The sequence below is a fragment of the Syngnathoides biaculeatus genome, chromosome 14, assembly GCF_019802595.1.
Source record: "Syngnathoides biaculeatus isolate LvHL_M chromosome 14, ASM1980259v1, whole genome shotgun sequence".
NCBI lineage: Eukaryota > Metazoa > Chordata > Actinopteri > Syngnathiformes > Syngnathidae > Syngnathoides > Syngnathoides biaculeatus.
Genome location: NC_084653.1, coordinates 21751427 through 21779316, shown reverse-complemented (window position 1 = coordinate 21779316; position 27890 = coordinate 21751427). Strand labels below are relative to the sequence as shown.

The 27890-nt window shown below is 44.3% G+C and overlaps 2 protein-coding genes across 2 annotated transcripts in view; both read left to right on the top strand.

Annotated features, from left to right (window-relative positions):
• The window catches only part of si:ch211-45c16.2 (mitogen-activated protein kinase kinase kinase 13), a 31074-nt gene extending 25882 nt beyond the window's left edge, over positions 1 to 5192 (top strand). The window contains exons 11-14 of the mRNA XM_061841094.1: positions 307 to 1057; positions 1147 to 1217; positions 2391 to 2682; positions 3543 to 5192. Coding sequence (XP_061697078.1) covers positions 307 to 1057; positions 1147 to 1217; positions 2391 to 2682; positions 3543 to 3641 — 1213 coding nt within the window. The 3' untranslated portion in view covers positions 3642 to 5192. The remainder of the gene's footprint in view (positions 1 to 306; positions 1058 to 1146; positions 1218 to 2390; positions 2683 to 3542) is intronic.
• Positions 5193 to 10866: 5674 nt separating this feature from the next.
• pfkla (phosphofructokinase, liver a) lies at positions 10867 to 27795 on the top strand. The gene is made up of 22 exons (XM_061841095.1): positions 10867 to 11170; positions 13544 to 13617; positions 13768 to 13845; positions 16298 to 16487; positions 16575 to 16740; positions 17982 to 18026; positions 18119 to 18227; positions 18398 to 18493; positions 18584 to 18676; positions 19176 to 19301; positions 19388 to 19452; positions 20317 to 20380; positions 21135 to 21281; positions 21363 to 21433; positions 21507 to 21594; positions 22821 to 22973; positions 24046 to 24210; positions 24286 to 24347; positions 25079 to 25190; positions 25287 to 25386; positions 25917 to 26022; positions 26737 to 27795. Exons 1-22 carry the CDS (start codon positions 11086 to 11088, stop codon positions 26882 to 26884), a joined length of 2343 nt encoding a protein of 780 aa, XP_061697079.1. The 5' UTR covers positions 10867 to 11085; the 3' UTR covers positions 26885 to 27795.
• The last annotated feature ends 95 nt before the right edge of the window (positions 27796 to 27890 follow it).

The following is a 27890-nucleotide window of genomic DNA, read 5'->3' as shown; positions in this document are numbered from 1 at the left end:
GCATTTATTGTAGCGTAAAGTCTCTTCACGTTCAAACGAAATATCTTCACGTGGTATAAGACGTATTTTCGCGTTGTCTCCAATCGACGTAGCATTAAAAAATGGTTTGTTTGACCGACACTTCCGGGCAGCGATGTGATTTGATGACGTAGGTGCACGAGCTCTCTCGGTCTTGAACTTAACGCACTTACAGAAACGTATGCACTGATTTTATCACATGAACTATTGATCACAGTTTTCCACTTCACCACAGCGTTCTTGAAAACATTTATTCCTGGACATTGTTTCTGTGTGCGCCTCCTCCAGGCCAGACTTGCTGCGTTCCGACGGTATCGCCAGCGTGGACCCCCTGCCGTCGCCGTCGCCGCTGTCCGCCAGCCCAAAGGTGTCCACGCCTCCTGGAAAAGCCCGCTACCGGAGCAAGCCCCGCCACCGCCGCGCCAACAGTAAAGGAAGCCATAGCGAGTTCCTCGGGGTGCTGAAATCTACCGCAGGAGCGCCGGAAGACCCCCAGTCACTACAGGACCAACCCCCCCGCCGCCATCTTCACCACCTCCCCCTGCCAACCTGCGGACCCCCGCTCCCGCTGAAGGGCCGCGAAGAGGCCGTTGTAAACTGTGCCAATAACCTGCGTTATTTTGGCCCCGCCGCCGCCCTTCGCAGCCCTCAGACCGATCACCTGCAGAGGCGGGTTTCTGGTTCCAGCCCCGACCTCATCTCCGCGGCGATGGAAGCAGACACGCGTCAGCGGGCTTCTTCCACCGGCTCCAATCCCCTCCCGGGTGCCGGTCCAGGCTGTCCCTGCTGCCAGGCTCAGCCTCTCCCTGGATGTCTTCACTGTCAGGAGACCATTCCTGCGTCCAGTCAGCCGGAGTTGCCCGGCTTTTCACTGCTCAGTACTCAAGAGGGCAGCCGGTCGCCTTCGAGGCCTCCCAACAAAGATCCCGCTACTAACGGGGAGGTCTTGAAGAAGCCCGAGCCTCAGGAACAAGAGGCCTTTCAGAACAAACACACTCTTCCGAATGCACTTTCCCGTACCCTCAGACCTCTGAGGAAGGTCAGCAGCCATCGGTCTGATAAAGATTTATGTCCTTGTGATGTAAATTATGAACGAGTACGATGACACCGTGACTGCTTCTCTTCCAGGGTGGCGATGAGTCATCTGAAGAAGAAGAAGGAGAGGTGGATAGTGAAGTGGAGTTTCCAAGGAGACAGAGGTAATGCGCCATTGCTCTTTTCAGTCAACCATTTCAGGTACCCAGGGCACTTCCGTTCCCACGTTGGCAAAGTAACACTAATTTGTACTTTAGTCTGTGACTAACACAGTTGTAAAGTCATAAAGTGAGCGTACATTCTTGTGTCTCATAAGTCGGAACCATTTTATACCGAGGACAGTCACAGAAAATCAAATTAAAGCCCTTTTTCCACAAATGGTTTTGTCTGTGAAATTGGAAACAGAAACCAACCAACCAAAATAAAACTAGTAACAGTGCTACATGTTGCTTTTCCTTTTGGCTTGTCCTGATTAGGGGTTGCCACAACGTGTCATCTTTTTCCATCTAAGCCTATCTCGTGCATCTTCCTCATGTCCTCCCGCAATATATCCATCAACCTTCTCTTTGGTCTTCCTCTCGCTCTTTTGCCTGGCAGCTCCATCCTCACCACCTTTCTCCCAATATACCCACTCTCTCGCCTCTGGACATGTCCAAACCATCGACGTCTGCTCTCTCTAACCTCCAACTTTGGCTGTCCCTCTAATCAGCTCATTTCTAATCCTATCCAACCTGTTCACTCCGAGCGAGAACCTCAACATCTTAATTTCTGTTCGCTCAAGTTCTGCTTCCTGTTGTTTCTTCAGTGCCGCCGTCTCTAATCCGCACATCATGGCCGGCCTCACCACTGTTTTGTAAACTTTGCCCTTCATCCTAGCGGAGACTCTTCTGTCACATAGAACACCAGACACCTTCCGCCAACTGTTCCACCCCGCTTGGACCCGTTTCTTCACTTCCTTACCACACTCTCCATTGCTGTGGATTGTTAAACCAAAGTATTTGAAGTCATCCACCTTCGCTATCTCTTCTCCCTGGAGGTTCACACTTCCTCCTCCGCTCCCCTCACTTTCACGCACATATATTCTGTTTTACTTCGGCTAATCTTCATTCCGCTCCTTTCCAGTGCGTGCCTCCATCTTTCTAATTGTTCCTCCGCCTGCTCCCTGCTTTCTCCACTGATCACAATATCATCTGCGGACATCATGGTCCAAGGGGAATCCACTCAAATCTCATCTGTCAGCCTTTCCATTATGATCAGAAACAGGAAGGGGCTCAGGGTGGATCCGTGCGAATGAAATTATCCCGACATCCTCATCATCTCTTTGCATTTCCCCGCAGGCCTCATTGTTGTATGAGCAGCTTCCAGTCGTACTCCACGTTCAGCTCTGAGAACTTGTCCGTGTCCGACGGCGAGGAGGGAAACACCAGCGACCACTCCCACAGCGGGCCGCTGGAGAGGCTGAGCGCCAGCCAGGAGGAGCACCTGGACGAGCTGCTGTCGCACACACCGGACATCCCGATTGACATCACCACCCAGTCCGACGGCTTGTCTGACAAGGAGTGTGCCGTCCGCAGGGTCAAGACCCAGATCTCCTTGGGAAAACTATGCTCGGATGAACACAGCTACGAGGTCAGTAGTTCTAAACAGAATACTAGACTGTACAGCACAGTGTGAAGGCCACACAAAATCTATTCATCCATTTTCTACAGCACTTGGAACCTTTTTGGTTCTTGGTTGGAATCGCCACTCTGGCTTCCTCCCATATTCCGAAACACGCTTGTTGGGGTTGTTGCACTTTCCACACTGTAAAATTCCACCCGAGTAAATCTGAGTATGAATGCTTTTTTCTTGTTGTTTATTTGTGCCCTCTGATTGGCTGTAGACCAGTCCAGGGTCTTCCCTGCCTGCCTTTCATCAGAACTCTGCTGGGATCGGCTCTAGTCACACATGAACCTAATGAAGACAAGCACAGTGGCTCAGCTGTTAAAGCGTTGGCCTCACAGTTCTGAGGTCCCTGGTTCAATCCCGGACCCGCCTGTGTGGGGTTTGCATGTTCTCCCCGTGCCCACATCCCCAAAAAAACATGCAACAATAATTGGACACTCTAAATTGCCCCTAGGTGTGATTATGAGTGCATCTGTTTGTCTCCATGTGCCCTGCGATTGGCTGGCAACCAGTTCAGGGTGTCCCCCGCCTCCTGCCCGTTTGACAGCTGGGATAGACTCCGGCACTCCCTGCGACCCTCGTGATGATAAGCGGCGAAGAAAATGGATGGATGGATGGCATTACCCCGTTTTTATTCATCTCGCCAATGCCTCCAAAACACCACTAGGTGACAGTATGTACATTGTGGAGGTGTACCTAATATTGTGGTTGGAGAGCATCCACCGACAACAGCCACCACCGTTTCAATCTACTTTTTTTCTTTTCTTTTCTGTTTTTTTTTTTTTTTTTAAATAAATACTAACTGTCTTTTTTCCCTCTCCTAGAATCCTCTCCAGTTTGGGGACTCAGACTGTGACTCATCCGAAGCCGAGTGCTCAGATGCCACCATCCGAAACAACAAAGGAGCCCCTTCCTCGTGGTGAACGCTCACCCGGCCACTCGTCTTGTTTTATTTTGTTTTCTTTTTTTGTTTGTTTTTGCCTGGAACCAATGGCGTCCCGCAGCGTCCTGCAGAGAATACAGCAATAAGAGGACAATGATGTCAACAAAAAAAATAATATTAATAATAATTTATAGCAAACTCTCTCAGAAGCCGCCCTCCTCCTTTTACCAAATCTTCATTCCTTCATGTTCCGCATCCGGGCAACCCATGGCAGGAATTCCTTTTTCGGATGAACATGTACATTAGATTCATAGTTTATTTTTTAATTCAGAAGGACAATTCAGGACATCGGAGTGGAGAAAAAGACTCCCGTTAAAACCATATTTTGCGATTTATGCACATGCTAACCGTTAGCGGCGGCGAGAGAGAAGAAGACGGGGATGCTCATACCGAGGCGGACACATGGAAAAATGGAAAAAATATGTTATGCTGACAGCGAGCAGTGGGGAATTACATCATCATTAATCTCTCAGGTGACCCAGATGTGAAGCTCCACAACTTCATCTGGCTGCAGTCACTGTCTTCATTTTTTTTTTTTTTGGGGGGGGGGGGGGGGGGTCAGCATGTACCAGTGCAGTGTTTCCCAACCTTTATGAAGCCAAGGGACGTATTATACATTTTAAAAAATCTCACCACTTCTCATGGGGTTATTTTACAGCAAGACAACGAGGCACTCTAAACCCTAACCCTTTCCTGTGCGTGCACTCAGCTGACAACGAGGCACTCTAAAGCAGCCACGCCACCGGACTATCCAAAGGGCAGATACATTTTCAGAGTATAGGCATAGTCAGTTAGCTAACAGCGTGTCAGAGTTATTTTTATTCTTTTATGTTTTTGTTTAGCGAGGGAAGGCATTTGAGAAAAGATTCTCGTCTGTACTGTCAACTTGGAGGCAATTCACATTTCTCTGTCTTGCCCAAGGACACTTAAACAGTGAACCGTCCACTCTACAATTTAATACATCGCCACAGATGTGACAGAAAGGCGTTCCAGTTCTTATATCGTGTAATGCGCCCCAAAAACCAGGAAAACTGAAATTGTGAGGAAAATATTGCTCAATCTCCGCAACTGAGTGATACTTAGTTCCATCTTTGCACGTTTTTAGCATTTATCTTCGATTATGTATCATGTAGAAATTAGTATCTTTCACTATTCAGAGTCTTAATGATGATAATGTCTCATGGCACGGTGGTTGGGAATCACTGCTCTAGTGCAGGGATGGGGAACTTTTTTTATTATCAGGCGCAGAAGACCATGTGAAATTTATGACAGCAAAGACATGACGGCAATGAGTCATCAAAATGTTAACGCGATATCCAGAAAAAATTGGGGGCTTCCTCTGAGGTTTTATCAGTTCAGAAAAACTGCAATCTCTGGTCATATATGGTTTCCCCCGCTCCCGCCAAAGCACCAACAGGCTTTGCTATAAGTTCACAGGAACCTCCCGTCCCACCCTCCTCGCCTCCAGTACCGGCGGTTGTCCCATTATAAAGCTAACGTTACAAACACCAGCATGACCAACCTGCCTCGTAGCCGGACTCCGTTATGCGTCCCCTCATCAGGCCGCGTGCGCGCCCAGCACGCGTCGGACCGCGTTAGGTGGACCAGCTATAACGCGGCGAGGGGGAGCTGAAACGAACAAAAAAACAAAGACAATACCCGGCTCGTTTTTCTTCTGTCGTCACGATGTCGTGAATGACGCCATCGGTGCGTGAGGACGAGGAAGTTTCAAGTCTCATCTCAGGATTGTTGGACAAAGACCGGAAGCAAACTGGACTGGACCAATTACTGTTTGTCAGAATGTGCTTTGGACGACTGTTTTTGATTTTCGCACATTTCCTCAAATCGTAGCCTCTCTTCTGATAAGACCGTCGCTCATAATCATGTACAATCCTCCACTGCGAGTAATAATTATTATTACAACAGCGAAAAATGTAGTAATTAATGAGTAATTAATGCCCTCCACTATTTCTTTTCAATTTAGAAATTGCCTGTATTAATAGTATAAATATCAGTCACATAGTTGACTGGCACGGTGGAGCAGCTGGTAAAGCGTTGGACTCACAGTTCTAAGGTCCCGGGTTCAATCCCAGACCTGCCTGTGTGGAGTTTGCATGTTCTCCCCGTGCCTGTGTGGGTTTTCTCCGGGCACTCCGGTTTCCTCCCACAACCCACAAACATGCAACATTAATTGGACACTCTAAATTGCCCCTAGGTGTGATTGTGTTTGTCTCCATTTGCCCTGCGATTGGCTGGCGACCCGTTCAGGGTGTACCCCGCCTCCTGTCCGTTGACAGCCGGGATAGGCTCCAGCACTCGACCGCGACCCTCGTGAGGATAAGTGGCAAAGAAAATGGATGGATGGATGCATAGATAGTTGACCCCCACATATTTGTGCTTTGACATTTGCAAATTTGCCTACCCAGGAGAGCGGCCTAACCTGTATTCTTTGGAAAAACTCCTTTGTTTTTTTCCCCCCGCCCAAGCCAATAATATTTTTGCTTGGACACTATCTGGTGGCATCGCTCTGCGGAAGTGAATTGAGGAGCTTCATTTAGACAAAAGTAGTCTTTTGCCACCCTCTTGTGGCATCTACAGGCAATTACAGTACAATATACGCATTTACACGCAATTACGCGCAGAATTTCGCTATTCCTAGCAGACCTTACTTCATACGGCAAATACCACGGAAATACGATAAGAATATATGTGGATAAATAATATAAAGGCAGTACCACATACAATACCGTCAAGCAGTTAGCCAACATCATGTCATTCAAATAAATGACCCCGACCGTTGTTTGAGGAAATAGCTTTCAGTCGCAGTATTCCCTTTTTCTTCCCTTTTTCACCCCCGTCCGTCATCAGTCCTGTAACAATTCCTTGCAGGGTACTTTTTACTGACATAGCTCAAAGTACGTGTGTAACGCCCCGGCTGTACTGTACGTCCCAAAAGAGCAAGCCATTCCATCCGTGTTTGTGAACTAACGGAAGCAATCGAGACTCGAGGTTTCTCGCTCAGGATCGAGAGCGTCTAGCTGGCTAGACACGGCGACTAGTGGGTAGCGAAGCTTGTGTTGTAATTTGTATTTATTTATTTATTTGGGTTGAACTTTTTTTTTTTTTTTGCTGCTCACGTTTGCCGGTTGAGAACAAGAGATGGTAGCGTCAAATACATTGATTTATGTAAGTGACTGCTGATTTTTTTTTTTTTTCTGACCACAAAATCACTTTTTGCTCTTACTGTATTTTTTTTTTTTCAAGGGATGCTGCATCTGCCAGAGCTTCATTTTTGAGTATTTGTCGTTTCCTTGTACAGTGTTTTTGTGTAAAGGCAGAGTTGATTGATTGATTTTTCACCGGAAATGTCAGCTCTCGTGTCTGTGAGCAGGCGATAGGAATACCCAAGCCAGATAGTAATAACATAGTAATAAGATAGTAGTAAGGCCATGAAGCTCTCTTGATTTCCCTTTATTTCGAGTGTCCGTTTACTATTTTTGTATATAAACCTCAGCAAAATGCAACCTGATCTGTCACCAGTGAGCTGCTCAAACTGGCTGAAAAGAATTTGTTTTGGGATGCGTTTGGCATCAGTATTGTACTCGATACACCTAAGATCGAATGAGCTGCTTGATGATCCGTTTATTTGCGCTTGTAAACTTTTTTCAAAGGGTTTTCTACTGAAAACAGGCCGCAGCATCAGCTCGAAGCCCCCCCCCCAAGCCCTTCCCTCCCTCCTCCACCGTCTCCGTTTGTGTTTACATTCATGTAAATGAATTAACCTCACGCTGTCCGTAATGGCTGGCGTCCTGTGAAGTATGATTGCGGTTGTTTTCTTTGTAGCTGGCCTACATGATCATTGAATTAATTTATTACGAATGGCGAGTTGTTGTTGTTTTTTTAATTTCAGGCAGCTTTAGCAACTGTATTATTTAAAGCAAGCACAATGAACAAGTATGAGGACAGTATTAGTTTTGTTGGGTGGATCAAATTGTTCGATCTTGTCGTCATCACGACATATGAAGTATGGACGTGGTGGCACTTAGCAAAAAAAAAAAAAAAAATGTTTCCAAAATGCTTACTCCGGTAATCATATCTCTTCTTTCACCAAAAGCCGATCAGGGGACAAAGAGACCACAGTTTTTTTTTTTTTTTTTTCCTCTCATATTTAATACCAATTTGTGTCTGTGAAATTGTTTCTAATCGTGGACATCATCTCATGTGTCCGGCAAGACCGTTTCTTGACTCTGCTCATTTTCCAGCTCTTCTTCATATTCAATGGCATTACGAACAAACCAATCCTATCAGATTCCCGTATTTTCCAGAGTACAGTACGGCGGATATTCTGGGGGAATATAATCCAAGGATGCAAGTGCATGGAATAAATGTTGATGTATTGTACCCAACATCTTGTGCTGGTCTTTTATTATTAATTTCATACTTTCTGTACTGCTTGTCCTCGCTGGGGCTGCAGGTGAACAGACCCCATCCAACAGGACTTTGGGTGGTCCACCCTCGACTAGTCGTTAGCCGATCGCAGGACTCATCGACAAGCAATCGTTCGGACTCACAATCACATCGTATACAGTAATATTTAATTTTTTCAATACAAGTAATTTAGTCTTCGGTGAATTGAGACATGTCCATCCCCCCTACAAGTGGATTTGCAGATTCATGACGGGGCAGGACACAGCAGGGGAAGCTGGGGGACACCGCTCGTCCATGCGCACCATCAGCACCGGAGACCCCCAAGGATCCGTCCTCTCCCCGCTGCTCTTTTCTCTCTATGACTGCAGCTCAACGCAACCGGCTGTCCAACTCCCTAAAGGTCAAGTGTCATGCCTATGAACATTCTAACATAGGTATTCTAATGAAAAATACATATAACATTATTCACTTCAATGTCTATACGAAAAAATAAATATGAGCGGAGGGCGCGTCATCCATAAAGGGGAAGTTGCGGAAGTCTCATTCGACATTCAAGTGGTCGCCATCTTCTGTCCGTGACCTCACACTGGGACCGAAGCCATTGAGAAGACGCTGTGCCGCCTGCTATGGGAGACGAACAACAGAGATATTCGGATTTTTCCGACGCTCCTTCTGACACGGAAGCTCTCTTCGAAGAGAACATTTCACAGCAGAGTGAAGGAACCGGGGCAATATTACCGTTTCGAGCCATATTTACATGATATGCGGCTCAGAGCCAAACCGTATGTGGCCAAACCACCTCCCCGCCCGATCCACATCCGCGCGGCAGTGATAAAAACAACGCCGCCCACGAGCGACGATGACGTCGCGGCCAAACCGCCTCCCCGTCCGATCCACCTCTGCGGAGGAAATGAGCCACCCCGACGGCACCGAGTCCGCCGATCACGGCTTTGGCTGGGGTGGCACATCGACACATTTAGAACCCGTGATTTGCGGACTACATTCCCCCCAACAATTTTTTTTTAGTAGTTGTAAACACACCTACCTGTCATTTGGAACCAACGAAGCTCTCGTCCTTCCATTTTTCACGAGTAACTGGGTCTTTTTGAAAAGTATGAAGAATGAACCCATCCTCCCAAGTGTTCGAGCAATATAACGAGCCGGCGTTTTGGCTAAAACAAAAGAACAAAGAGCTACCTTCTCGCAGGTAAAACTAATAGAAACACACGTGTCCGCTGGAGAGTGCTCCTGCTCTGTACGTCACTTCCTGCTTCTTGTCGAAAACAAATCCCTCGAGAGGATTTTCATGGCGGGAGTTACAAAAAGCCATACACATCAAAATCATGTTTTGTGGTGAAAAAACAGATGGGTCCATACTGCCGTTTTTGCATTAATAACATACTAAAAATCATGCATTTCATGACAGTGGACCTTTAAGTTTGCCAATGACACCAGAGTCATCGGCCTCATCAAAGACTTTGACAAGGCTGCATATCGACATGAAGTGAATTGGCTGGAGCTTTGGTGCAGCTGACACAACCTGGAGCAGATACCCCAAGTATAGCACGGCAAACACCAAAAAGGAAGATCCCAGCTGAGATTCAAACCCATAACCTTTGAACTGTGTGGCAGACGTGCTCACCACTCAATGACCGTTCTGTCCAATCAGTGATTTCGGAGTGAAAAACATTTGTATTATTATTTAGTGATTATTTTCAATGACTTGCGACTGGCAGCCGACCAGTTCAGGGTTTACACATAGTCTCACCCGGAGGTAGCTGGGAAAGGCTCCGGCATGCCCCGACCCAAGACAGGATAAGCGGAACAGAAAATGAATTAACCCATTTGCGGGCAGCCATTTTTGGGACGTCATGATTTTCATCCATTTTATCCTTCAGTATATCAAAATATTTAAGTGTTTTAATCTGATTCTGGTTTTTCGGACGATCTACTAAGAAAACTCAAGTACCCTTTCGCGGAGGGACAAGATTATAAATTTGTAAAGTTATCCTATAACATAACCATAAACAAACAAACAAACAAAAAAAGAAGTATTTCCTTGATTGTGGCCTGTTAGGAGACTTTTATCTCAATAAGGCAAAAAATTGCCACCCTGCCCATGAATGGGTTAATGAATATTCTCAATCAGTATAATAATACAAATAATAATAAATATAATAATGTGATGTACAGATAGCTAACTAGCTGTGCCTAAATCCTAAAAGTACATTTTACATTTAGATAATCCACATGTTGTGGCAGTTCTAGAACAACTTGTGACTCCGGTGTGGAAAATGTATAGGATGTCACTATAAGCGCATATATTTAGATTATTATATGCAGGCATAAGAAAGGCATCATATATTTTTCCAGGTGGTTGTCATGGTTTTTGATCGACAGTCGCGCAGGCAGTGATTGAGAGTAGACAGAACAGTTTGATTTTTCTCAATTTTGAAGCTTCGTTTTATTGATGGTAGCTAAAATTTTATATTAATCACGAATATAACAATATAGTGACTTACATGGTCAATTTCTTTTGTAGAAGTAAAAAAAAAATGGCCTACCTATCTGTCACGTGACACGTTCAGGTGAGCGGTAGAAGTTCCCAGTGGTTTGCGAAGCCACGCCCACCACCATCAGGACTCCATGTTGTACGTGCTTGAACGGTTTTCCATCGTTTTCATAACAGGAGTCTCCCGGGCGGGCGGGACTTCGATTAAACTCAACCCGAGAACTGTGCAGCGTGGATTTCCGGGCTGCGCGGGTAAAGCAGAGGAGCATTCATTCGTCTTCTATCGGGCGGAGTTAAGAGTCCAACTTCTGGCGAGACGTAACAAATATCGACTGTTTCGGTGAAGTTCTAAACCCCGCCACTCTCAAGAGACCCCCCCATACTCCCCTACTCGACCACCGGGTGCTTGAACCCAACGCCCACTTCCCTCCCGGAAGCGTCACATTTGCAGCGACCGAGAAAAAAAAAAAAAAAGCCACCAAACATGTCTTCCATGGACCTGGAAAAGTTGAAGATGACGGGGGCAGGCCGGGCGATAGCGGTGCTCACCAGCGGCGGGGACGCCCAAGGTGACTCCAAACACATATCGCAACTTCATCGAAATTAATTTCAAAACTTTACGGGCTGTCAAATAGAAGTGAAGCTAGCTCTTGCTAACTCGGCTAAGTTATGTCATGTCTGTTTCCCACACTGGTACTGTGTGGTGGTTACAGTCACACATAAATGAGCTTGAAAACCATTTTTTTTTGCCACCGTCAAAATTGATATTAGTAAATAAAGTGGTGGAAACGTTGCTGGATGACGGATGAGGCGTTCACAGACTGTGGTAAAAGTGAGAGTTGTAGGTGCACGCGCGATTTAAACATCTTAAAAACTCAACAAAAGCCTCTTCACAAATCTCCCTCGGTCATGTTCAGCTATAACCTTTGACCAATGTGAAGTTATGAAATCATAAATGCGCCGCTGATTTCCTCACCAAGTTGATGAAGCAACACCCGGTGAAAGTCAAGTCAGTCTACAGTTGGGTACTATGTTGTACAGTATATTAAAAATCTAGCATTTTTGGACTTTATATATATTTTAAATAAAATATAATGGTACCTTGAGTTATGTTATGTTATAGAAAAACACTTTCTCACAACTACTAGAAACACAGATATGAATTGAGACTAGAGCCATCTGCGCCCCGGAGCTCATGTGACTGATGTGCATCGTTGACAGCCATGTTGGAAGGGGCGACATTCCCGTCAACAGCAATGCAAGGACATTAAAAATAAGTCGTAACTCGCTCATTTATTAAATGGTTTCGGTGAGGTTTAAGATAAATATTTTTTCCTGTGAAAGGTTACTCCCAATTACCTTGTCATAACCGTATGCAGCACAATGTGTCAGTATCGTTGTTTTTCTGATTTTTCTTCCCATCCACACAAACACACGAATGGCATTAATCCCACTAGTTTTGTGTCACCATAGACGCATATCTTAAAAAGGACCGAGTATCTAATTATATGTATATCTATAATCAAGTGACTCAGTAAACTCCAGTAAAGTGTTTTCTTTTCTTCTCCTTCTTCTTTTCCTTTCGGCTTGTCCCGTTAGGGGTCGCCACAGCGTGTCATCTTTTGCCATCTTAGCCTATCTCCTGCATCTTCCTCTCGAACACCCACTGTCCTCATGTCCTTCCTAACAACATCCATCAACCTTTTCTTTGGTCTTCCTCTCGCTCTTTTGCCTGGGAGCTCCATCCTCAGCATCCTTCTACCAAAATACTCCCTCTCTCGCCTCTGAACATGTCCAAACCATCGAAGTCTGCTCTCTCGAATCTTGTCTCCAAAACATCCAGCTTTGGCTGTCCCTCTAATGAGCTCATTTCTAATCCTGTCCAACCTGGTCACTCCGAGCGAGAACCTCAACATCTTCATTTCTGCCACCTCCAGTTCAGCTTCCTGTTGTTTCTTCAGTGCCACTGTCTCTAATCCGTACATCATGGCCGGCCTCACCACTGTTTTGTAAACTTTTCCCTTCATCCTAGCAGACACTCTTCTGTCACATAACACACCAGACACCTTTCGCCAGCTGTTCCAACCTGCTTGGACCCGTTTCTTCACTTCCTGACCACACTCTCCATTGCTCTGTATTGTTGACCCCAAGTATTTGAAGTCATCCACCCTCGCTATCTCTTCTCCCTGGAGCCTCACTCTTCCCCCTCTACTTTTCTCATTCACGCACATATATTCTGTTTTACTTCGGCTAATCTTCATTCCTCTCCTTTCCAGTGCGTGCCTCCATTTTTCTAATTCTTCCTCCGCCTGCTCCCTGCTTTCACTGCATATCACAATATCATCCGCGAACATCATGGTCCAAGGGGATTCCAGTTTAACCTCATCTGTCAGCCTATCCATTACCACTGCAAACAGGAAGGGGCTCAGAGCTGATCCCTGATGCAGTCCCACCTCCACCTTAAATCCTTCTGACACAACTACGGCACGTTTCATATTATATATTACATATTTCTCCGCAACACCAGACTTGCGCATGCAGTACCACAGTTCCTCTCTTGGTACTCTGTCATAGGCTTTCTCTAGATCCACAAAGACACAATGTAGCTCCTTCTGACCTTCTCACCTTCTCCTTCTGACCTTCTCTGTACTTTTCCAAGTAAAGTGTTTTCTTTTACAGAACATAAATAATTTGTGCCTGTATTTCTACTTCCTGTCTTCGTGTGTTTCTGCAGCATTAGTGTTTAAATAATAGGATTATTATTGATCAGTGATGTAGAGGATGATATTTGGATTCCAAATGTCAAGAGTTAAACATCAATAAACACGTGTGCCCATGTTCGACACATCATGCAGTATGCTGTTCCCTGTCAGAATAAACATTTTGGTCCAAATCTGATGTGGAATTATTAATTCAGCCCTTGTGTTGTGTCCTTTCCTCAGGGATGAATGCTGCTGTCCGTGCTGTGACCAGAATGGGCATCTATGTCGGTGCCAAGGTCTACTTGATATATGAGGTAAGAAAAAAAACTACTAATTTAAAAAAATATATATGTATATATATATTGAACTATATATATGTGTGTATATATATATATATATATATATATATATATATATATATATTTCAATTCTTTTTTATGAAGTCTATTTTTGTTATTCCATAGGGATATCAGGGGCTTGTGGATGGGGGCGATCACATTAAACTGGCGAACTGGCAGAGTGTGACCAACATCATCCAGCTGGTAGGTTTATATTCTCCTTAGTAGCCACTTGGTACTGTTGGGTCACCTTAAGCAGGGTACACACATACCGGTTTTTTAACAATTTTTGTTGATTTTTATTTTCTTTTTTTTCTTGGGTACACATTTACTGGTTTTTAACAATCTTTGTTGATTTTTTTTTTTCTTTTTTTACGTGAGAGACTCGGCACTATGACTAAATGGGCAAATGTCTTCTTACTACTCCTTATAATGTTTGTGGTCTGCTCGAGTTGCACAAAATGTCTGATGTAGTGCCGGGACTGACCTGCGACAGTCAGCGTGGTGCTACAGGGCATCCAGACTGTAGGGAAATACAAAGAAAAAGTAGTAGTAATAGTAGCAGGAGTAGTATTATGACTCAAACTGGTGTTGACAATTTACAAAAATATTTGCAATTGTAAATATTGATCATTTGCAATTGAGAGGTTGCATCTGTTTTCCGAGCAGGGAGGGGGGGGGGATCACAATTAACACACCCCGCATCACGGGACAATCACACAGGATAATATTTCCGACATTAGTTAATCAGGCCTTTGCTGACATTGTTTGGAAGAGAGGGGGGGAAATTTGCTCAATTTTGCACATCATTATGTGTGTACCCTGTTTTCCATTAACCTGTTTTCCCTTTACTTTCAAGCTCAACTTCTGTCTTTCTTTTTTTTACGATAGGACTTTTATTATTTCAACCATCTTCCCACCTGTCTATTAAAGTTTCAAACCTGGTAAGGGGTCTTGCTGCATGTTCCTTAGCTGTCCCCATGTCGCGTGTACCATATTTTCCCCACTATTAGGCGCACAGCCTTTAATTTTCTCAAAAGTCGACAGTGCGACTTATCATCCGGTGCGCCTTATATATGGATCAATATTGAGGCTTTGGTGCAGCTCCATCTAATGAATGCATAATGTAACCCCGGCCTCTACTGTAGCGTTTATTCTATGCGCCTAATAATCCGGTGCACCTTATCTATGAAAAAAGTTTTAAAATAGGCCATTCATTGAAGGTGTGCCTTATAACGTCGTGGGCCTTATAGTGCGGAAAATACGGTACTTGCTGAAAGGAAATGGCAAGTTGCACTAGAATTGTACAAATCCTGGTGTCCACTTGGGGAATCACTCAAAAGCCATTTTCTTCTCATGGTAAGCACATATATTGATGTTATTCCTCCTCCCCATTTAGTGTTATAAACAAATTTTTCCTTAGGAAATCATGGAAATCAGCGTAAACGTGACGCCATTATAAAACCATTAACCATACATTTGTTCCATTCCTACGGTTGCAACGTTACCCGAATTTGTATGTCTACCACTAATAAACGCCATGTCACAATTACAGCAAATATTTGTGAGAAAAACACTTTGAGGTTGCAAAAATACAACAAGGAGGACCGAAGTATAAAGTGCGTAAGGCTTCAAGAAACATTAAACACATTCATGGCTTTTCCATAAGTGATTGTAAAAATAAATAAATTCACTCAACTTTGATGCATGACCAACATGGTGGGAATATTCGTCACGCAAGGAATAATTATAGCTCAGGGTGCTTATTGTGTACATTCATGCTTGCTTAGGAGCCAGGACAAGACTGGTGCGCCACTTAAGCACAGCAAAGCAAAGCAGATTTATTTGTATAGCGCATTTCATACACGAGGTAACTCAATGAACTTTACATGATTGAAGGCATTTGAAAACAAAGAGATTAAACATTTAAAATGGGATAAAAACAATAAAAATGATAAACAAAATATTAAAACTGCATACAGTGCAAGTAATATGATCAAAAAGTGGATATATTCTAAAAAGCATGAGGGGAAAAAAAGAAACGTTTTCAACCTGGATTTAAAAACATTATCACTTGGGCCTGACCTCACCTCGGTTGGCAACTTATTCCATTTGTGTGCAGCATAATAGCTAAATGCTACTTCGCCATGTTGGCTTTGGACTCTGCGCTTCACTATTTGACCTGAGTCAGTCGATCTCAGAGCTCTACTGGGTTTGTATTCCGTTAGCATTTCTTTCATGTATTGAGGACCTCAATCATTGTATTGTGTTTGCATGAACATCTTTTATTACACCTTCCTTTTTATCGTACATGGCCATTGCTAATTGGATTAGAACTCTCCTAGGATCAAAGACATGTTGCGGCATGGACCAAAAAACCCCAAAACAAAACATTGTAGCGTGGTACCAAAAGCACTTACTAAGTATCACATTACAGGGCATATTCGCATGGTATCTTGAGATTATTTGGATATGCTGTGATGGCTGGAAGACAAACTTCCATCACATATAGCACTGGATGATTTTATTGTATTTATTTAATGGAGTTGAATGCTTGTTGATGCTTGCCTTTATCTCAAATAAATAAGTAAATTAATAAGTGTCCCATCACTTCATGCTACTCCAGAGTTGTTACTTTGTGCTCTGACCGGGACAGGGCGGGACGGTGATCGGCAGCGCTCGATGCAAGGCGTTCACGACCCACCAGGGGAGGCTGGCGGCGGCCTTGAACCTGGTCAAGCGTGGCATCACCAACCTTTGCGTGTGCGGCGGCGACGGCAGCCTAACCGGAGCCAACATCTTTCGCGGCGAGTGGAGCAGCCTGCTGGATGAGCTCATCCAGAGCGGTGAGCGCGAGCCCGGGCCCCGCTCGTCGAGCCCCTCCGTCACGTTGAATGGAAATGAGTTCATTTACCACACTGTGGCCCTTTCAGGGAAGATCACGGATACGCTGGCGAAACAGAACAGCCACCTGAACATTGTGGGCCTGGTGGGGTCTATAGACAACGACTTCTGCGGAACTGACATGACCATCGGAGCAGATTCTGCCTTGCACCGAATCATGGAGATCATTGATGCTATCATGACTACTGCTCAAAGGTGAAAAAACACTACATCTAACATTCAACTTCAATCCAACTGTGTACTGCCACCGACTAGTATAATTCAAAACTGCACACATGCGCAATTGTGCACGGCTGATGCAGTCTCTTTGCAGATATTCTGCGTTGCGTGTGGAAAAAAAAAAGATTAAAAAACAAACGAAAAAAACAATGCAAATTGAAAGTATAACATACAGCTGTTCAGTTTGTGGCATTTTGCAATGGGATTCAATGAGTGAGGGATGACAGGCTGTTACATCCAATGGCACAAACGTACTGTAAAAAATGAAAATAAGCCACTGGTTTCTTTCAGGCAGCACACAGAACTTTCTTTAACAACAACCGCTGGTCCGCCACTCTCTCTTTTTCCTAGTTTACCTTATACCCCCCCCGGCCCCCTAAAGACGTACACTCATAATTAAAAATGTTACAGTACTTACACAGCCCATCAATGTGTTTTATAATGACAGCGTCCACCACCGCTGCTTTAGTTGGCAACACAGTCAGGGCAACGTAGAGCAAAGACGAGCTAGACATGCTGCTTATGTTTACTTTCGATATTAATGGAGAAAGTTAAAAAAGTAAAGTAAAAATGCTGTTGTTTTAAGATGCAACGACTGTCGGAGTATGTGAATAATCGGAGAAAAAAAAAAGTGGTTAAACTGGACGAAATTTTCTCCTTTCCAAGTGGGAAAGGTCTGGTCTGAAGCCAAAGTAGAAAGTACAAGATGAGATGGTGTGTATTTTTAAAATTCCACCTTGGCACAGCCTGATCCAGGATGAAGATCTTGAGGTAATAAAGTCTCGGCACCCCTGGTATAAAGTGTGTATGGTATCAATTGAATACAGGTTGCGGTAGTCAGTAGAAACGTGTGTTGCCATCGTGAGAAAAAAATGACACAGTTCATGGAGTGACAAATGCTACGTTAATGAGCCAGTGACGTTCAACTCAAGCCGTGCAGTGTCAATCTTGTATTTGGCTCAGTCTTTACAATGGATGCCCTTGCTGATGCAAACCACTTTATACATATTAATACATATTTTTTGCATGTGTAAGCGCAGAAACAGGATTGCAATGAATTTTACTGACTAAAAAGAGAACGCTAGCGAGGAGTGCCCAAAGTATTTGTTTGGCTGCTGAGTCGTGCGCAGACTTGAACTCTCAGTGATGTTTAGGCTGTGTAAAAAAACAAAAAAAACCCCAACAATCTGTTTATGAACCCGTTGTTCTCCCGACAGCCACCAGCGTACGTTCGTCTTGGAGGTCATGGGTCGTCACTGCGGGTAAAGTTGAACACTTGCTTTTTTTCATTGTTACTTCCGTCTAAACTGACCGACACTCTAATATCTGGACTTTTTTTTTTTTCGTCCACCAGCTATCTCGCCTTGGTGTCTGCGCTAGCCTCCGGCGCCGATTGGCTCTTCATCCCAGAAGCTCCGCCAAAAGACGACTGGGAGGATCGCATGTGCGACCGTCTTGAGGCGGTGAGCGATCCAGATCCTGGTCCCTATTTTTAAATGGCAACCAATATGTTTTTCCCATCACGATCAAGCAGTTTTTTGTTAAAGGCCCTTTAATTCACTCTCTTTTTTTTTTCCCTAATTCAACAAATTCTGAAGAGATTATTGCAATTTGTGTATGTGCCTACTTCCAGAGTCGTACCAAAGGCTCCAGACTCAACATCATAATTGTCGCTGAAGGAGCTATCGACATGCACGGCAAGCCCATCTCCTCCACTTATCTGAGAGATGTAAGTTTTGAAGATTTAATCGTAGATGAGATGAAAACACAACAAGTCTTCCTCTAACAAGTCACACTTGCTTTTCATTTGTCCTTGAAGCTGGTGATGAAGCGGTTGGGCTACGACACCAGAATCACCGTACTCGGACACGTCCAGCGTGGAGGAACGCCCTCGGCGTTCGACAGAATACTGGTGAGCTCTGTTTTGGACGTCTTGAAAATAGAACGCAATAGCGACGATGCGTAACAAATGTTTTGCTAAACCACTGTGTGGGATTAGCCCAGTGTGCACTGTGAAGTGGTGTATGTGTGTGTGTATATTAATTCTCCATTTTACACTAGTACGTTGTGTGGCGAGAGAATGCGTCAACCTGAAATATTCAAATATGACGTAAAATGAGCTCCCACCTATTCTCCTATTGGTGTTTTTATTCAGTGGCAACTATTCTTTTCTATTCATTGTGTATTTTGGGACTCCTTCTGTAATGCCATAAGATGGTGCAAAAGCCCTGTCTAATATTAAAGCAGTCATTGGTGTCAAAGAAGTAAGGATACGTCTCCATTTTTTTTTTTATAAGATCTTTATCGGTTTAGCCTGGGTTGTTACTGAGACTATTTGGTACATGTGTTAAGTGTACTTCTGGTGCATTAAAAATGGAGAAAAAAAATGTATTTTTTTTTTTTTTAAACAGAGCAGCAAGTTAGGCGTGGAGGCGGTGGTCGCTCTGATGGAGGCGTCTCCCGACACCCCGGCCTGCGTCATCGGCCTGTCGGGCAACCAGGCCGTCCGTCTGCCTCTTATGGAGTGTGTGGAGATGGTGAGCCCCGTCCGATGCTGCCAATCTTCCAACCTTACCAGCGATTGGCGGCGCTCTACATTTGTTCAACACGCCCTCTCTTTCAGACGAAGCTGGTGCAGACGGCCATGAACGAGAAGAAGTTCGACGAGGCTGTTAAACTGCGTGGAGGGTAAGCAGCCGTTTATGTGCTTGTGATGGAATCATTTGCAGTCATGTAGAGCAGGGGAGCTCAATGCGCCGATCCCAAGGCAGTCTTGGTTGTTCGTGCGCAATTGTGCACCGCTGATGCAGTCTCTTCCCAGATATTCTGCGTTGTGCGCAAACAAAAAAACTCATCCAATGTAAATTGAAAGTATAGCACACAGCCATTCAGTTTGTGGCATTTTGGAATGTGATGCAATGAGTGAGGGATGACTGGTTATTACATCCAATGGCACAATTCACATACGTACTGTAAAAAATTAAAAGAAGAAGCCACTGGTTTCTTTTAGGCAGCAAACGGAACTTTCTCTAACAATGACCGCTGGTCCGCCACACTCTCTTTTTCTTAGTTTACCTTTCACCCCCACCCCGCTCTTAAAGACGTACACTCATAATCACAAATGTTACAGTACTCCCGCAGCCCATCAATGTGTTTTATAACATTAACATTAACCTTAAAACGATTTGGGAGCATCACCATCATCACCCCAGAGGCTGGCTGCTTGTAAAGTAGATCTTGGGGTAAAAAAGTCTGGGCACCCCTGATCTGGTGGGTATCAACTCTGGAATGATCCTGATCAATCATAGGACACATATAGACCAACAACCATTAATAATATGCAGAATTGGGAGTGTTTAATGAGCCTAGTGTCCATATTTTTCAATGTGGAAAAACCAAAGCAAGCAATTATTAAATTATGGAATTGGGAAGGTTCTTTCATTGCATTGCATTACAATCTGCAGATGTACCCAGTGTTGTGGCCATGAACATTGCTTGTACGTTAAAAAGTGGGAAAAAAAAAGTTACAACTGAACTCAAATATCCTTCCAGGAGTTTTGAGAACAACTGGAACATCTATAAGCTTCTTGCCTTCCAGAAGCCTTCCCAGTCAAAGGTGGGTCTCTGACTCCAGAGGAACCTTAATCCAAACCCTTAATGGCCTCCACTAGATTAATGTGTGTCATTTTAACATTCTTAAAGGGGGTATAATGTGAAAACCGACTGTATTCGCCTTTATTATGCATCTGTGGGATACGCTTGTCAAAATAGGTTCAAGGTTCGAGAGTTACAGCCGTATTTTAGCCCATATTTTTTGCCATGTTTAAACAGACTCCTTTTCGGGGCGGATCTGTCATGCAATGGGGCAGTCCTAAATCCGCCCCTGTAATGCTGGGCAACGGCGAGTCCGGCTTTTGTTTGATGGACGAACACAAGGGGCTCGATTTTTACCAGCACGTTCCTTCCGTCATTGACTGGTTGTGTGAATTCGCTCTGTTGTTTTGTAACAGTGGGGCAGAAGTGCACTCATGACATTTTCAAACATCAATAAGCATATAATTACAGATTTGCTTGGTTATTTTTTTTTTTTTTCATACGTGATGGCCCTCACCCTTGTGAGGATAAGCGGCTAAGAAAATGGATGGATGGATGTTCAGAAATATGTCCCCTTCATAGCGCAAACGGTCACTGATGAGAAAGTCATTTTGTTTTTAAAAGTGAAGCACAGTAGAATGCTTAAAAAAAATATATAAACAAAATAAAAAAGCATAATATTCCATATTTATGGTAAGTGTCAAATCAGTTAATATGCTGGATAAAAAGATATGTATGTCACTGAAAGTACTGAGTCTCAATCCTGCTCCCCTTAGAGCAACTTCTCTCTGGCCATCCTGAACGTGGGCGCCCCGGCAGCGGGCATGAACGCGGCCGTCAGGTCGGCCGTCAGGTTGGCCATCGCCCACGGGCACAAGGTCTACGCCGTGCACAACGGCTTCCAGGGCTTCGCCAACGGCGACGTGAGGCCTTCCCCCTCGGCGTCCTTGACCGCCTTCCCTCTGCCTCCGTAATGAGGAGAAGGTGAATTTTTGTGACTGCAGGTGTTTGAGATGGAGTGGCACAATGTCGCGGGATGGACGGGCCAGGGGGGCTCGCTGTTGGGAACGAAAAGGTGAGCTGTGGAGTAATGATCTGTTCTGCTTCTTGATGACAAACAAACGACGCGCTTCCCTGTTTTTGTTCAGAACCCTTCCAAGCAAACACATGGAGAAGATTGTGGAGAACATGGCCAAGTTCAACATTTCAGCCCTGCTTGTCATCGGAGGGTTTGAGGTACAGTGACCAGACCCGCCCGCTAAAGGTCAAAAAACACACTATGCTGTAGTTATATACTACAGTACAACCTCGGTTCTCGACCACAATCCGTTCCAGTAGGCAGTTCGAGAAGTGATTTGTTCAAAAACCAAATCGATATTTCCCATTACAATCAATGGAAAAAGAAATAATGCGTTCCAAGGCAAAAAAAAAATAGGCTTTTTAAAGCATTTTGTTTTACCTTTTCCTGATCCTAAATTACATAGTAGAAATACATGTATAGTTTAAATACTTAATATAATAAAATAATTTAGGAAATATATATATTTTTTTCCTTAAAATGTATGCTTTAGTAGTAGAGTAGGCTAGGGTGGAAGTGCATTCCCATATCTGGAGCGACTCGGCCCACTGGCTTGTAAACTTTTTTTTTTAATCAACAAAAGTGCAAATGAATAACTTTAAACAAGCAATAATGAGGGGAAAAAAAGATTTTTATTTTTACAAAATATAACGTACAAAAACATTAACTCGTAACTCGAGTCAACGAAATCTTTGAAACAAAACAAAAATGCAGAAACGCTAATGGAACGGAGCATTATTAAAGTTCACAAGTAAAAAGCAATGCAAAACTATCAACTACTGTCTCAAATCTCTTGGGTGGGGGTGAAGTTCTTACTTATCTAGTGTCACTTTTTCGGAGCCAGGATTGGGGCTGAAGAGGAAGAAAAAACAGTCAGTTAATGGAGCTACTGGGACACGTCTACTTGCAGAAGCTGCGTTATACACAATAACAAAGCGCGTCGTAAGTCAGCTGGTCGGGCCATGCACGTTATGTTATGTCTGGGTTTTTCCAGGGGCGTTCGAATACCGATTTTCGTTCGAAAACCGATTTGTTTGACAACGCGGAAGTTTGAGAACAGAATATTGCCTGTAATAATAATGAATATAGTAAATACATTTTTTTTTACTTAGTTTGCTTCAAACCCGTACGGACTGCATGAGGGCGCTTATTGTGTTTGGGTTTTACTGTTCTCCTGGTATTCAATGAACGGCTAAAAACTGCGTCGCCCACTGTGGCTCGCCTTTCCCACACGAGGCTGCATTACCATAAGTAAGTGCTGTAAAGCCTTTTTAAAAAAAATATCGTTGGAAAGGACTGCAGAAGGGGAACACTGTAGACTAAAGTTAAAGAATCCGTGGTGTTTTTCCCAAGTCTTTGCTCTCTGTGTTTTCCGCTTTCAAAGGCCTACAGAGGCGTGCTGGAGCTCTTTGAGGCGCGAGGGCACTACGACGAGTTGTGTATCCCCATGTGTGTGATTCCCGCCACCATCAGCAACAACGTCCCCGGAACAGACTTCAGTCTGGGGGCCGACACCGCCGTCAACGCCGCCATGGAGGTAATGCTGAGCGCAAATGTGGTAACGCAAAAAATTAGCTTTTTTTTTTACTGTAATTCACGGCTTACGGAGCGCACCTGATTCTAAGCGTCACCCAATACATTTGTAAAGGAAATACATAAATACAAACACACAAATACAAAGGAAATAATTTGTTAGATACATACGCCGCAGCTGTGCAAAAGCCACTGCCCACATTAAAACACGAGATATTTACAAAGAAAGATGGTACACAGAGAGTTTAACGCTAGTGCCGCCGAGCTAACAGGACCAGTTCAAAAAAAAAAACCATACTGGTAAAAATCACTGAGACACAGCAGTAACACGCTAGCGCAGCGCTAACAGGGCTGGACCGGTAAAAGTCACTTCCTCGCCACATATATTCCATCGCTCTCACTCTATTATCTTTTCCGCTCGAGTGCCACCTTGCGGCCGTTAGGAAAAAAAATACACAAATTAGCCACATTACCGCATAAGCCGCATTGTTGAAAGCGTGTGAAAAAAATTCACGGTTTGTAGGCCGGAAATTACCGTTTACGTGGAGAGTTTTAAAAATGCATGGCTTATTTATTTATTTATTTTTGGGTGAACTAGCGGTTTGCACACCTGCCTCACAGGTAAAACATTAATGATTGTCGGGGCCATCATTTTCCAAGCAGATTGAAGTGGAAAAATCCCTTTTAACACAACCCACATCACAGGATAATCCTTTAGAGAAATCCGATAATTGGGCCTTTGCTGATTTTCATCAGAAGTGGGCGGGAAAGGTGCTCAAATTCGAACCAGTTTCCTGTGTACCTTAATCCTCTAACAGCTGTTCCAATGTGCCCCAAACACAAGAAATAACGTTCCTCTCTTTTTTTAATTTGACTGATTCGTAATTAGTCTGCAATCACAAAAAAAAAAAAGTTCCAATCTGCCAAGCTTTGCACAATCGATTCAATACAATAAGGCAGACAGTCGTCCTGTTGTGTTGATAAGATTAGTTAACAATTTTACATTCTTGCAGCGCCGACGCGCAGCCTCGAGTTATCTCCTCTTTACACCTTTCGTTGGTTAATCTCCCCCTAAGGGCTGCGACAAGATAAAGCAGTCTGCGACGGGGACAAAGAGGCGCGTGTTTGTGGTGGAAACAATGGGGGGCTACTGCGGTTACCTAGCGACCAGCACAGGCATCGCCGTGGGCGCCGACGCAGCCTACATCTTCGAGGACCCCTTTAACATCCACGACCTGAAGGTGCCGATCGCAGATTCTCTACGCAATTAGTTTTTCCGTCCGCATTCAGCTCCCCATTATGTTTGCCTTTCGCAGACCAACGTGGAGCATCTCACGGAGAAGATGAAGAAGGACATCCAGCGGGGGCTCGTACTGAGGTCAGATGGCTTCGGCGGGATTCAATACTGTCTGCTTTCTCAAAAAAAAAAAAAAAAAGCCCGTCTGGTTGACTTCTTTCATGCTTTTCTGTCGGATTCATTCAATGCAGCGCGCTGTCTGTGTGCTGTATGTCAGGGGTTGGCCGACGCTTGGGCTCATTTCGTTTTAAAACGGAGAAATGGAAACAAAATAAAAGAAATGGTAAACGGACTGCACTTCCATAGCGCTTTATCTACACCACGGGGGTCAAACTCATTTTTCTTGCGGGCCACATTGTTGCTCCGGTTTCCCTTAGATTGCCGTTGCGACTGTGGAACAAAAATATTTAATAATCCCATCAATTTATGAATTAGTTTTGGAATCCGAAATATACACGTTTGTTAGCACAAAAATGCTTGGAGTATCTCAACTTTATCATTTTTAGATTTGGCTTCGTGGGCCAGATAAAATCACGTGGTGGGCCAGATTTGGCCCCCGGGCCATGAGTTTGACACCTGTGATCTACACCATCACGGTGTCCAAAGCTCTTTTGAAATTAATAGAAAGTATAAAAGAATTGAACCCCCAGCACCCTCCAGAAAAAAAAGGCATTAATTAATAAACAGCGAAATAATAGGGCGCCTGGGTTCAATTATCAGCAGGCTGGAACTACTCGCAACATGCTCGGTCACACCATCCCCAACTCTCATTAAAACGTTCACTTGTGTATTCGACTTCTTCTACTTAACAGGAATGAAAAATGCCACGAGCACTACACTACGGATTTCCTGCATAAACTGTATTCCGCCGAGGGGAAGGGCATTTTTGACTGCCGCGTCAACGTGTTGGGACACCTCCAGCAGGTGCGGCGCCGTCTCGTGTTCTTGATCCGCCGTAAAAGAAAATAGATTCCCTCAGCTTTTTTTTTTTTTTTTTTTTGTTTCTGTCACGTTCGCCAGGGAGGGTCGCCGTCTCCCTTTGACCGAAATTATGGCACCAAGCTGGGAGTGAAGGCCATCCAGTGGATAAGTGAGAAGCTGACAGAAAACTACCGTCAAGGTAAGACGAATCTCGTCTTGAGTTGAGAGTGGGGGAAAAAAATGGCAAATTACGAGCAGGAGGTGCTGCCAGCGCCCGTCACATCTTTAAATATTAGCTGAAGCGCTTGCCTTGTGTATTTAAAAACACATCACTGACTTGCAAAAGTCTGCTAGCTCAATGCTAATACTCAATGAAAAACAACATGGACAGCCTAATTAAGTTAGCATCGGTGTTGATGTTAAAACCGTTGACGCAACAGCTATATGATACAAATGGTGTAGCACCTCAAGTAGCCAGACAATATAATCATACTCAGAGGCCTTTATTCGTTATTCTTTGTAAAACATGACTAATTAGATAATACTCATACTGCAACTTACTGAGCAGTTGTGAAGGTGTTCTTTTATTAATTTCAAGGTTTGTGACAAGCAATGGCTGGGAATTAAACCTGCGCCATCTGCATGCGCCACTATCTCTCATCATACAGTACAGTTAAGCCCTTATCGTAGCGTTAAGTGACCTCACTAATTGTGTCGTGTCATCGCCAGGTCGCGTGTTCGCCAACTCTGCGGACACGGCGTGCGTGCTGGGCCTCCAGAGGAAGGTGGTCTCGTTCAGCCCCCTCACCGAACTCAAGGACGCCACCGACTTTGAGTAAGTGGTCCAGATGCACCCTACAGTGCATCTGGAAAGTATTCACATCGCTTGATTGACTGATTGATTTGAAAACATGGGATAGTTGCAGATGTAGCTGTAACAGAAAATGTGTCAAAAGTGAGACACTGCGGTTACCGTAATTTCCGGCCAAGAAGCCGCGACTTTTTTCACACGCTTTCAACCCTGCGGTTTATGCGGTGATGCGGCTAATTTGTGCATTTTTTTCCAACGGTCGCAAGGGGGCACTCAAGCGGAAAAGGTGAGAATGAGACCGGTGGAATATATGTGCCGAGGAAGTGACTTTTACCGGCCCTGTTAGCGCTGCGCTAGCGTTGTGCTAGCTTGTCGCTGCTGTGTTACTGGTGTGTCTCAGTGATATTTACCGGTAAGTTTTATTTATTTATCATTAGCGCCACGTTAGCGCTAGCGTTAGTGCCGGATTAGCGCCATGCTAGCTTTAGCACCACACTAGCATTAAACTCTTTCTGTGTACCGTCTTTCTTTGTAAATAACTCATATTTCAATGCGGCCAATTGCAGCTTTCACACAGCTGCGGCGTGTGTATGTACCAAATGGTATTTCCTTTACAAATGTACTCGGTGAGGCCTGGAACCAGGTGCGCTCCGCAGGCCGGGAATTACGGTATTTTCCACGTCCACTGCATCCGGTATCTTTCCACTTGACGGCATGACGGCGTGTTTTGTCTCTCAGGCATCGCATGCCCAAAGTCCAGTGGTGGTTCAACCTGCGGCCCATGCTGAAAATGTTAGCCAAGTACCAGACGAGCTTCTGCGAGTACGTCCCGGGAGAGATCGAACACGTCACCCGTCGCTCTCTCAGCATCGACTCGGGCTTCTAGCTGTTCACCGACTGCAAATTTTTTGATTTTTAATTTTTTTTTTTTTTTTTTTTTTTCCAACCAAATCGGCCCCTCTTTCCACAACATTTCTACATGCCTGCTGATTTATATTTCAAAATCTGAACTGTTTTAGAATAAGATATTTATTAAATGGGGCAGCGAGGACAAAACAGGTTTTATTTCAGGGTAACCGCCGGGTCAAATATAATTTTTTTCAGAGACACGGAAAGAAAAAAGAAAATTGAATGAAACTGTTCCTGGCTCAAGCTGTCACCAATATAAAGCCTTTATTAACGCAACAGTCTTTTGAGTTATATTTTATCATTCTTATCTCCTAAAAAATGTAAAAAGAAGTTAAGCGCCTTACAAAATCCATCTGGTCTATGGAGCGCTTTTCATGTGTGGCTAATCGCAATGTGACACTTGTAGGAGGGATTTAAATGTCGAGGTACCCTCAGCAGAAAATGCCGTATGGAAAATGGATGCCCTGCGGTTGAATGGCGACCGTTTCCGGGCGTACACCCAACTTTCGCTCAGTCAGGCGGGAGTCACCCGGCATCCCAAAGAGAGCGAGGGCCACAGAAAATGGATGGATGAATGTTCTTTTATAGAGCTCGTGCACGTGACCTCGCCATTTTCACGGCGCCATATTGGCGGTCAAAAAGAGCTGCTCGGTAGCGTGGGGGACTTTGAACCGGAGCAGAATATTCACAATGCCCGAGACTTGTCGTGCTGTTGGTTGTCACAACAGACGAGAACGATATTCGAAGAGATCATTTTATGGAATGAAAAAGCTGACCAAAAAAGATGGATGGATTTCGGCAATTAAACGTGGCCCAAAATACACCCAACGCCTGTGTAGCGATCGCTTCATTTCAGGTAGGAATTTTTCTTCTCAATCTCAAATTATCAAAAACTATTTATAATACCAAGTTGGCTCATTAGAGAAAAATGCGTATTTAAAAAAAAAAAAAAAAAAAAAAACGACAGGGAGTCATCTCCAGCG

Coding starts and splice junctions, on each gene's coding strand:
- pfkla (XM_061841095.1), top strand. CDS start 11,086: ATGTCTTCCATGGACCTGGAAAAGTTGAAGATGACGGGGGCAGGCCGG. Junction 18,228..18,397: donor TGTGCGACCGTCTTGAGGCG/GTGAGCGATCCA, acceptor GCCTACTTCCAG/AGTCGTACCAAAGGCTCCAG. Junction 21,434..21,506: donor TCGCTGTTGGGAACGAAAAG/GTGAGCTGTGGA, acceptor GTTTTTGTTCAG/AACCCTTCCAAGCAAACACA.